Source organism: Nelumbo lutea, chromosome 2 (assembly GCF_056320005.1).
Source record: "Nelumbo lutea isolate HS-2025 chromosome 2, American lotus-T2T, whole genome shotgun sequence".
Classification (NCBI taxonomy): Eukaryota; Viridiplantae; Streptophyta; class Magnoliopsida; order Proteales; family Nelumbonaceae; genus Nelumbo; species Nelumbo lutea.
Genome location: NC_142685.1, coordinates 32,675,331 through 32,687,808, shown reverse-complemented (window position 1 = coordinate 32,687,808; position 12,478 = coordinate 32,675,331). Strand labels below are relative to the sequence as shown.

General features: G+C 36.9%; 2 protein-coding genes across 2 annotated transcripts; both read right to left on the bottom strand.

The window, feature by feature from the left end:
• Position 1: 1 nt before the first annotated feature.
• Positions 2–1,759, bottom strand: CM2 (chorismate mutase 2). The gene is made up of 6 exons (XM_088972284.1): positions 1,523–1,759; positions 1,196–1,418; positions 890–976; positions 669–812; positions 489–581; positions 2–407 (listed from the first exon to the last, which is right to left on the bottom strand). Exons 1-6 carry the CDS (start codon positions 1,555–1,557, stop codon positions 177–179), a joined length of 813 nt encoding a protein of 270 aa, XP_088828410.1. The 5' UTR covers positions 1,558–1,759; the 3' UTR covers positions 2–176.
• A 4,108-nt stretch (positions 1,760–5,867) lies between these two features.
• Positions 5,868–12,061, bottom strand: LOC148869685 (eukaryotic translation initiation factor 5A). The gene is made up of 5 exons (XM_088972285.1): positions 11,832–12,061; positions 6,764–6,886; positions 6,576–6,632; positions 6,410–6,484; positions 5,868–6,295 (listed from the first exon to the last, which is right to left on the bottom strand). The coding sequence occupies exons 1-5, from the start codon at positions 11,952–11,954 to the stop codon at positions 6,191–6,193; spliced, it is 483 nt and encodes a 160-aa protein (XP_088828411.1). The 5' UTR covers positions 11,955–12,061; the 3' UTR covers positions 5,868–6,190.
• Positions 12,062–12,478: the final 417 nt, after the last annotated feature.

Sequence of the window (12,478 nt, the reverse complement as noted above, 5' to 3'; positions counted from 1 at the left end):
ATAGTTGTTTAAAGTTGAGCTTCTGATAGAATCTTAAGTTTATTTCTTAATATTTATAAACGCATGCTTTTACCTATCATAAGTAGCATGACATTTTGGGAATGCATCAGGAACAATTATTTGCCAATTGCAACTCATCAGGCTTTTATGTTGTGTCAATACATGATTCAAAAGCTTCAATCAAGGCGATGGAGGAGATACTCAACTTGAACATCCTTAGTCAGAGGCATCACCCATTCTCCATAAAGGCGAGAAACAATGGATGGGTCAAGCTTGTAGTTTCCCTTGTCCCCCCTGTCACCTAGGTTCACATCTTGTCCAAAAACCATTGCCTTCTTCTCAACCCTCCTTTTCACCACCTCTTCAACACTCTCAAATGTCAAAAGTTTCATCAGAGCATCTCTGTCCTGTAGGTATCAAAACAATCATTACCATGTAATAAAGGACTAAACCATTTGATATTCTGCTTAGAAACATAACTGTAATACCTGAGCACGGATTGCAGGCCCATAGTCCTGTGGAGCATCCCTGAATTTGACTTCAGCTACAAATTTTCCATAATGAATCCTTCTAGAGAGGGCCTGAAGATAACCACTTTACCCTTTCATATGTACTCTCATACATGAACTCAATTTTCAGTTCTACTAAGATTACATCCCCATTCTTACCTGCAAACACGAGATATCGCTGGAAGCAGTGGATCCATAGTTACCATCGTCACCTTGAACAGTAAAAAGTGGAAGGAGTTCCTTCACATACATATTCCATATGGTCTTATTTATGTTAATGGAAGCAGCTGCAGGATGTAATACCTATGATCAAGAAAAAAAAATCATTTTCAGATTCAGGAATGTTAAAATGGAGATCTGACTTTTAAAGAACAACTGACCTGCGGGTAGTTATAAGGGGTAACCACTGGTGGGGGTAAAGCATCTGGGAAGAAAGGATTTTCCTCTGGGCTTTCATATCTACCTACCTGTAAAAAATTAAAAATAAATAGAAACTCAACACCCTACCAACTTCTCAGAGAAAAAAGTGCCATTAACTCAGAACCCAAAACAGATGTGTAAATACAGAGAGCTAAGACAGGAATTACAGTATTTCAACTGAAATTTTATATTGGTATGTCATCAAAGAGATTGGTACACTGAATAAAAAATCAAGGTGAAACAGAAAAGAAGAGAAAATCTCTCACTTTGGCTTGAAGCGATTCTGATTCTTTCACGATGAACTCAAGAAGGGATCCGCAACAGCCAGGAATTTGTGCACAAGGCTCATCGTAAACCGGAGAATTAAGCGGGAATTTGGCTCTCTCAATGAGATTAAAGACAACGGTATCCTCCTGCCGAATCAGAGACTCTCTCACTGATTCAAGAGTCAACCTATTTGCATTATCCGGGGCACCGTTCTTGACAAATCTGCAACGGAAACCCACAAGAATCAAAACCCACGAAAACAAATGAACAACAACCTGAGAAGAAACCCCAAAAAAATCTCTAACTTTTCAGTGGCAGAAAGATACCTAAAAAAATCTTCTGAGCAAGCAGGAGTCGCCATGAGAAGACCAGTAAGAAGGCGAAGAGAATAATTTCCGGTCGCACGCTTTATGAGACGGCCACGTAGTTAAAACAAATGGTATTGCGCATTGTAATTTGTAACCAACGCTTTGCCTTTGTGAATAGTGGAGAACTGTCAACGAAATACATTCCAACAACTTACCAACATTATCTGACATCCCACAAGGCCACAAAGACGCACCGATCAGGTGATGTTGGTAGGAGTTGGAATATATTTGTTGGCAGGTGATTCGGATGGTGGAGAACGCCTTCACGTTGTCCACTCAAACCCGCGTGTCTAACATCTAGCCGTCCGATTGATGGGATGGACCCCACGTAAGATTGTTGAAAATTTTGCTTAATAAGTAAGGACCAAGAGAGGGAAGATGGTAGACGACAATTCTTAGCTTGGACCCTAAATTCTTGGTCGGCCTAACGTAAACCAGTTTTTTTTTTTATTAAATTTAAAATATACTCTATCCATTTCTTTTTGGGGCTAATATATTATTGAAGCCCCACATGTGAAAGGCATCTGGACTGCTTTATAAACCATTTTATTTGTCAATGATATTCTCTCAAATTTTATACGATTTTGTAAGTGACACACATTGCAATTTAGCTATAGCCTATTCAGATGCTTCATTAAGAGAATGATTTGAGTGCTTGTAAAGCCAAGTATCATATCAATACAAGGCTCGGTTTGTTTGCAGTTTCAATTTCATTTGTACAGTTGTAAATGAATGGAAGGGCAAATAGGATAAGTGTAAATTCCGATTTACTTTTGCTTTAAATCTGGACTTGTCTATTTCGTATGTAACAAGTAAAATGAATGGAAGGGCAAGTAGGATTATTTATTTGGGAACGAAATAAGAAGCATTAGTCAAGAGAGAGAGAGAGAAGAAGAAGAAGCAGCAGCAGCAAAATGATATGATCCACTCACTTTATATGAGAGAGAACTCATGTGGGTAAAAGTTGGTGCAAATTTTTTAACAGATTTTGAGATACAAAATTTGTAGTACTAATGAGTGCAAAAAGATAAAAAGTAAAATTTTGTTCCGGTTCAGATTAACACTGTAAACAAAGCCTAAAAGATGTGAAAACACATAATATACCATATTTTAATAGTTTATGTAAAACGTGAACTGCTACTCATAAAAAAAAAAGAAAAAGAAAAAGAAAATAGAAATGTAAACTATATATATACTGTAAAGTATCAGAAAATAATTAAAACGTAATCGAAATTTGAGTTTGCAGGTAAATATGGTGCAGTGGTAAGAGTAATTGTCTTTATCTGGATTTAAACCCGAAGCTTGTGTTTGTTTTGACGGAAAATAAGTGAGAGACAGAGAAACTAGAAAGTTGTGGAAAAATTCCGTCGAACCAAAAGTGACCTTACGTTTGATGTAAGAGTTAATGTAGGAATTAATGAGATGGTGGTAGAAGTTAGGAGGCGTTAAATATAAAGTATATATTAATTCATTCCAATATGACCAAAAACCAATGCATGACAAAAGATACTGTCATATACATATTTAAACCTGGCTGACTGGCTGTCACCAAAATCCTCTCCAAACTGAACCAACTATCAAGAAGACTAAATTACATCTAAGGGGGCATTCAGTGTTTTGTAAGATGGATGAGAAATTAATGGGGCATTCATTATTTTGTAAGGTGGATGAGAAATTAATGAGTGTAGTGTGGACTGCATCCATCAATTCATATCATACTACAGTAATAATTGTGGACAAACTGTGTGGATTAGACCAATCTACATCCACATTAGTGTTTTGTATGCGTGGTATGAACTAGTCCACACCATATTTTTTGGTTCCATATATTTCAGATACATTTTATGAATGATCTACATAATTAATCATAAATATCTAATTTTTGTATTTTATATGATAAATATATTGAAAAATGCATCAATAAATTATTATTAATAAAAAATATTACTTTTAATAAAATAATAGTAAAATAAATAATAAATAAAAAATATATTTTTTAATATATAAAAACATTATTTTATTGATAAAAACATTAAAAAATAAGAAAAACTAATTAATAGTTTATTAACAAAAATATTAAAATAATATATTTAAACAAACGATAAAACAAATTATTGCAAGATAAACATAGTATCGAAATGATTTATGCAAACTAATAATCCATTGATTCTTGTACTACTTGTAAAACAAGCATAACATCAAAATAGTGATCAATTAGTTTCCTGAAATGTGAAGTAGAGAGCTAAAGATAGGGTTTTCCAAGGAGCATGTGAAGCAAGACACCCCCCTCTACGAGAAAATGCCATGGCCAATAATATGGAATGTGAACAAGACCAGTCCACGACATAGTATGAACTGGTTCCATCCACTACCAGCCAAACACCCTGTTCATCCTGTGGCATGGACCGAAGCGATCCACCCATAAGATGAACATGGAACCGAACGCCGCCTAATTCAAGATCCAGCTTGATTGTCGTAAACCAATATTACCGTTCATGGGGTTGTTGCATTTTTTGGCAAGAATGGGATCTATCACATGAAACTGGATGGAGACAAGTAAATTTATGTATAAACACGACAAAAGTAAGGCTGTGTTTGGTTTGAAAAAAAAAATGTAGGAAAAGGTAGGAAGATCCATGCAAACCAATTTTATTTGTACTATTAAGATGCATGGGAATGCAAATTCTAGTACTTCAGATTCTATTTTACTTCATCTCACCACAAAGTGCAAACAATGGAAGCGAAGTAAAACCCAAAGCAGAATTTGCACTCAATCCATTTACGCAGCACAGATGAAATGCACTGCCTACAAACTATGGCTGTATTTGGTATCATTGTCATTTCAAGCTCAAACGTATAGAGAAATAATTTCACAAGAATTATGCAGATCTAATGCTTCAAGAAACATAAAACCCAAAAAATTAACCTAAATGTTTGAGTTAAAACAGTTATCCGCCTTTACACTTCTGTGATGCACAAGTATATATTTATACTGCAGGGTGCCAAGTAAGAGCCAGGTCATTCGATTGTTTCTTCAAATGGATAATTGATGTTTCCCCATTAACCCTTGGCTTATGTTTCTAGAAATGCTTAATAACTGTTTTAACTCAAAACAGTCTCAACCAAACAGAAAATTAATGTTTAAACTCAATTCCTTATGGAATTGATGCGGCGGCGTTTAATACAAACAACCATGGTACAAATCACCAACAATGTCTACACTACAAACAAGTCTGACCAATGCAACACCATGCTCCTATCAAATAAAGGAATTATCAAACTATTACGCAAAGCAAACAATGTTCAGTGGTCAAACCCAAAAAATAAATGGCAAAGGGGAAAAAGGAACGACAAAATCCTTGGAGCTAATTTAGATTTCCAGCTACAAAACACAGAAAGCAACCTACCAAGCTGAATTATGGCTCTAATGCCAGTTTTGAGATGAACTAGCAAAGGTGTTATTGCTCCAATTCAGGGATAACATTTTATTAGGAAACTAATTTAGGCCCCGTTTGGTTCATGGGAATAGAGGTCTCAAATTTGGTTAAATAGAATCAGAATCCTATTCCCATTCCTGCTAAAATGACATTCCCTATCATTCAATTCCCATTCCCATTCCTCTCTGAACCAAACAGACGAGAATAGACCATTCTGATTCCAATTCCAACTATAAACCAAACGGACCCTTAATCAATCCACAAAACTGAAATGGGAATCGCTCAGTTAGGAAATAGGAGATGAGAATTGACCCAAATGACTTGGTTATCACACGGTCCCAACTCCCGAGGGTCGAAGCTCGAAACATAATCAGAAACTTGCCCAGCTCTCCAGCAGAAAGGAAGGGGGACCCTGACAGGCTGACTCGATGAGAAGACAACTCTATAATAAATACCTTGAACGGCAGCAAACAGGGCAACATGGGAACCATTAATGTGGGAGAACACCTGAACAGACAACTGTAAATTGAAAGCAAAAATTAAAAGAATGGCAGAAGACTGCCACAAGAAGATAGCCATTACATAAAGCCCACCTTTCAAGAGCAACAATTTATTTAGGCTGTGAATGCCATTAACTCAACTGGTGCAGTGCACCATAAACAAACATTCAGGTCACAACAGGTTTTCACCAGTCCAGAGCCCGAGGGCTGAAGCCACTGAACCACCAGCAACAATTAAAGCCCTACTTGGATATGACATCTGAAACAGAATCCAATTAACCCCTTGTGGTTGAGGCCAATTCTGAAATTCAAAAAATCAAAATATTTGATGCATGTAATGCACAGGGAGAAAAATGCAACCTGAGATTTTCACATAATATGAAGTTATGAACTCTATATTTAAGTCGAAAAACATAAAAGAATATGACATCATAGAGCATAGCTTATCCTACCGCAGCAGGCCCTGGGCAGTTCCGGTCCCCCATACAAGGGGATCATCAAAGCCGTTGCCTACCATTTCCCCCCTTGTACAAAGCTGAAACTAAGTTTTTCTAACTACAATACTACCAGATCATTTTAATAGTTTTGAGTCAACACCACGCAGTGGTACTGAACCAGGAAATTAAAAAAAAAAAAAAAGTGGTTCTTTGTATAGCTATAATATGTAGCCAGATATATGGCTTAATAGTTTAATTTTTAGGGCCAATGTCCTTGAGAGCGCAGATCTGCTCCTCGCCCATTGCAGACATGACCGTCACTACGAGATCCTTTCCTTCAGCAAACCCATCCTTAATCTGTATACAAAAAGTAAAGTAAATATGAAAGTTAAGAACTTCAGGCCAGCCTTGGTCAATAAAAAATGCATCAGAAATTTCATTGAGTTGGGTTCACGGGTGCTGGCTACGAACCTGGGTCAGCAGATTCTCGTCAGTGGGAAGCCTCAAATCATCCTTAGTGTTCCCATTTTCAGTCAGAAGGCTCACCTACACAAGCCCAATCAACCACGGTTGGTTTGATAACCAAGAACATATAAACTAAAACCCAAATAGCAGAACTTGCAAATAAGTAACTTACAAAACCATCTTCAGAAATATCAATCAGCTGATAATCAGTACGATTAACATGGGGAACCTGCAAAAGACAATATGAATAAACGACTAAACCAATAAGATTCTATAGCATCACTGACAGTGAGAATGATGCCCCTAAAAATGAAAGCCAAGAGGGAAAAACTTGAAAAGAAAACATGGGCGATGTTTTACATCACAGTTGTGGGACGAAGGCACAATATCTTCAAGCTTCTTGCCGTTAAATATATCAATCCCCACAAAGTGACACTTGGCATGACCATGCTTCCCTGTTTTGGAGGTAGAGACCTCAACAACCTGCATGCAGAAAAAGAAAATGAGAAAAAGGCCAGGTGTTGGGGAGGACCATGAAGTTCAATGTTACCCCTTGTACATGAATGGGTTAAAAGTGTTAAAACCATCTACAGCTCCATTTCCCACTATAGCAAGGAACGAAAACAGTAAGAATCATTACAGGTGTAAAATGTACAGCACGTAACAAGCATACCTACGAGATGAGAGTGTGATTGCTAGCACGACAAATAGACTTCAAAAGCCACATGAAGGTGTGTGACATGCACCAAACATCACATTAGAATAAAGTTTATTACAATGGATGGAACAAGTAGACGCATCATACGATGCCCTCAAAGCAAAAGGACCGATCACCACATACATCGACATATACAAGTATTGATTGCAATGAAATAATAGATAAAAGCATGCAGTAATCCTGCAGGGACTTCTCAACAGATGCAGAGCAACCTGAGGAGCTGGATTGCTTCAAATCTGGCTTAGCATACATGGGAGCATCCTTACACGAGATGTAGTAATCCTGCAGGGACTTCTCAACAGATGCTAGCTGGATTGCTTCAAATCTGGCTTAGCATACATGGGACCACTTCAGGATAAGCAAGAGCATAATAGCCAGGATATAAGCAAGAAATGCCCGCTAACTTCCAATTTCTGAAGGCAACCCATCATCTTCACGGTAATTAACAAATGTCAGCTATCTACCCATTTCTGAAGGCAAACCCATCCTCTTCAAGGTAACTTCATAATACCTACAAAGCTAAGATAGAAGTATGACCAGCCCATTCATACACCACTTCGAAATTTCCCAAAAATGAGCACCTCCATGGCTCCACAGTCCACCCCCCCACCCACCCACCAAACACCTAATTTGGATCATGTATCTTGCAGACAATTCGTCATAAATCCTCTTATACCTTGCCAAGAAAACTTCCCAATTCCCACTAAAGGAGATAGAAAACTATCAATAATAAGAAATCCCATAATTAACGAACTTTAACAAGTATTGGCAATAAAAATACCAATATATTTCATTTGCCAAAATACCAGAAAATCAAGCACATTATGAAGTACTGTTCTGGTGGAAACAGGGAGAACTTCAACTGAAATCCCATAAATCGATGGATAAATGCATAATTTTGTACCTGAGGCTTGGGATCTAATCCAGCCTTCACCAGGGATTGGGGGAGGGATACTCCCATAGTATAGCCCATTTGCCTACCAAAATACCAATAGCATAGCATCCACGCCCCGCATATCAACCTCAGGCATAATACATAATTACATACTTGACTAAACACCAGATACAGCATCGATATACTGGATGGCATTAACACAACTAATATCTGATGGGATCTTTTAAATACATTCTTTTGGTTGAAAACTTAACTAATGTGTCAAGAGAAAAGCATTAACAAATTCAACTAATGTGCACTTGGCTTTTGCGCCCAAAGTGCAGGGTACAAAATTTAAACAAAACAAAATCAAAATTAAAAATAGTATTAATTAAAAACTACAAATATAAATTTTAAAAGACTAAATGTTTTAAAAAGCCTATTGGCTCAAGTTAAAATAAATAAACATAGCATAAAAGAACATATTTAAATTGAAAATGTAAACATAAAATCAAACATGATATAAAACATATTCAATCACTCATTGGAGAATCTTGCATTCCTACTTCAAATAACTAACGTGATGTTAAACATCCTGCATTCCTATTTCTACAAGATCAACCCTCCACCTCTCTACCAAGCCCCTTGAAACAAGTTCATGTGATGCCCTAAATTCTGGTTTGGACTTCCCTCAAGAAGCTTGGTCAAAGGTATAGGAGCAAAGCCCCCAGATCAGTCATTATGCTTGAAAAGGCGCAGAACTAGGCTGAAGTGCACATATGGGCTCAAGCACAAGGCATATGCATTTTCAAATGGGCAGCACCTAGGCCTAGGTGAGGGATGCAGCATACCTTTTAAAATTGCTGTAACAATTAGCATCAAAAAATAGATAAGAAAGCACAATATAAGCTCATTAAACAGGTCAGTCCTAACTGCATCTAGGATATTAGGAAATGGAGAGTCATGTCCCCATTTCCCATGTAGCCAAGCCAAATATCTAGCTATTCAAGCTTGACTCACCAAAACAATGTTAGACTCAAGCTTAAACTCGATTCGCACTAGACACTTGAGCTAGACTCCGGCTCAACTCAAAAACTCGTATATTCAAGCTCGGCAAGCTGAAACTATGAGCCAAGCTTCCTATAAAAAATAAAAATTACACAAAAATTATTTATTATCATATATATAAAAAATAAAATATTATATATATAAAATATCATTATACATATAATAAAAAGTATTACTATACATAAAGCTTTATGTATGCATAAGCTGAACTATGAGCTAAGCTTTATGTATGCATAAAGCTCGATTAGGCTCATGAGCCTCAAGTAGAGCTTCAATGGGCTCGAGCTCGGCTTGAAGCTTGATTTAAACTAAGCCGAATTGAGCTTTTCAAGAGCTGAACTCGAAATAGCTCGTGAAAGATTCATTTCCACCCTATTCTGTGCTAGTATTTGGAAAAATAGGAGGTTCCTAAATCAATGGCTCTATTTATAAAAAAAAAAATTATGATTTTTCATTAAAAGATAAATACAAGAATAAGCCTCCACAACCCCAACCCCACCCAAAGACAAAAGCACCTAGATACCAACTAAGAAGGTCAAAAGGTACAAGCCATGCACAGAAATACATAAAGTTTGCATTCCAATATGGAAGAATTTAATTCAAAAGCACATCCCTCCTCATTGGTGGGTGTGTACTCTTTCCCTTTTTCCTCTATTTAAGCCTATGGCCTTTTTCACATTGAACAATAATTTCTTTAGTTAAAAACAATCGTAACTGATATAAATATGAAGACTAGAAGTTCTCTTCTAGAACGTAGCCCTTCAGAACAGAACATGACATCAACAGTGAAACAAGACCAAACGAGGCCAAATTAAATATAAACATCAAGAAGTGTTCTTCTAGAATGGATCCTTTAGAATAGAACACAATTCCAATACCAACACCATGCCCCTTGGAAGAGTCAACACAAAATTGGTCAAGGAAAAGACTTAACCGAGCAAACTTGCAATTCCACAAAGTCCAAGCAACCTGCCTAACCTCCATGTTAAATGATAGATGACCCAGAACAATTTTCTGGAGTAGAACATATCCTTCATTGACATGTCAAACCATGTCAGCTTTGCATTCAAATAACTATATACTTCACCTTAGAAAACATTTTCAGCCCACTGGGACAAGTTTTAAAATTTTAATCATCCACCATCAATCATTTCCTAAAAGACATAACTAAAACCCCTGAAGGATAACCACCCAAAAATTAATGTATATCAAGTTACAGTCAGTGCTGCAAGGACATGAACACAAGAATTAAAATCTGACATGTTTCCAGGAATCTGACTCACAAGAAGAAAATAAAGGACTCAGAGACATCCAATAGAAAAATATAATATATTAAAATAGGCTTTTCTTTTTTGAATTCTGGCATTTTACACCTAGGGAAAATGGTTTAGAACTGTGTCTTGGCTACTTAATAACAAAAATAAAGCTCATTTTGTACTTTAGCTGTTCGTTTAAGCCAACTAAGCAAGGAGAAATTTGGAGAGTCTCAAGAATTCATTAAGTGTCAAAATCCAACAGAGACACTTCATCAATTTGGAGAATCCATGCAACACTGCTTACTACCAAATGAGGGTCATATTCAGGAGAGAAATCTTATAATTTACGCCTTCAACAGAGATTTCTCATTGCCCTCAATCCCAAAAGATGGAATGTAAACTTTCAGACTTTGTCATAGATCTTGGATGAGTTGATCTATACTGTGCAAGAACACACATTAGTCCTAGAAAAAGATAATACATAAAGGTAAGACCATTCTATCAACATGACTTCATTTTTTCCCATTTACTCTGAGTTGTCTAATCTGTATCAAATCTAAAACCATCAAACTTGGAGATTTTAGACGAAGTATTAAAACGAGATAAAGTTAATCTGAGAAACAAAAACGATAGGACTTCTAACAACCAAGGGAACTGGATTAGCCACATCCAGTGCTACTGTGAAGCAAAATCAACTCCTACAAAATAATATCATACTCAATTATGAGTTTCCCTAATAGAAGAACTCAATTTCTTAAGTGAAACAAGACTTTTAAGGTGCCACCAAGATCATAAAACCCTCAATTCAACTCAGCCTCAAAACCAACTATTTAGAGTTGGCTCAAGATCATAAAAACCTAACCAACCCAAACATAATCTCCAAAGAACCAAGAAAGGAAACCTAATTCCTATAAGAATATTTATATAAAGAAAATTTGTTGCAGATATCTTGGATGTAACATAAATTTACCATACCCCTGAAGATCACTGAGCAATAACCAGGAGGAAACAGAAAAAAAAAAAAGATATCCCTATTGACCCGCTTGATATAGTAGAGGGATTCCCATATGATATTGTACAGAACCAGAAAAAATTTAAAAACAAATCACAGAAAACCAACTAAAAATAGGGGGAAAAGTGCATGGGAAAGAAGAAATCATATTAGGTGAAACACCAAAAACTGGAAAAAACAAAATAAAAGAATAACTATCCGGGAGAAACGCATAATCTAAATGGAACTTAAAAAATTAAAAAGGAACAAAAGGGGGAAAATGAAAAGAAGCATCTATCCATTAATTAAACAGAAATCAACCAAAAACACGAAACCAAACTCCAAAAGGAATGAAATCCAGCAGGCAATCAGACGGTAATAAGAACCAAACAAACCACAGCGATCTTGTGGAAACCCATTATACAAAATCAAACTTTTTTCCAGATGAAAATTTAAGAACACAACAAGCAAACAAAGACGTGAACAGAGGGATACATACATAAAGGATTGATATTCGATACCTTGCATGGCCTGGCCTTGATCACGATGTATCCGTTCTTACGGATGGTTCCAGCTTGCTGAGGGTAGGTCTTGGACGCGCCAGCATCGGCCTTGGACTCAAAGTGATGGTCGTCGTCCGACATCGCTCACTCCCACTCTCCTTTCTCTCCCTCTCTTCGCTCTAGCCTGAACACTCTTCTCTCACCTTCTCTCACCCAGCTGAACGGGAACAAGGAAATCAAAAGAAGAGGAGGACATCAACGAGGCATCTGCACTTTTTATATATGTCTCTCTCACTCTTCCCTATTCTCCTCTGAAAATTCTTTCAAAGCTTTAACCCTTCACACTCTCACTAGGGTTTCATTTCATCCTCACTACCTTAACCCTAGTTAAGAACTTTTAATCATGACCCTTAATGCCTCAGCCCCCTTCAATCAACGGTCCAAATTCCTCGCACAAAAGGGCCTCTAAAAGCATTAGATGCTTCGGGGTTGATAGAATAAACTTTATAGGGGATTAGGGTGGAGAATTGGTAGACGGGCCGTGCAGGAAAACTGTTTAGATAAACTAAAAATCTATATCTTACACGTGGCATCTAACTTCTCAAATGCATGACAAGTTTCAGCCCCAATTGACTTCATTCCACGTGGCAAAACAAAGCTGCTTT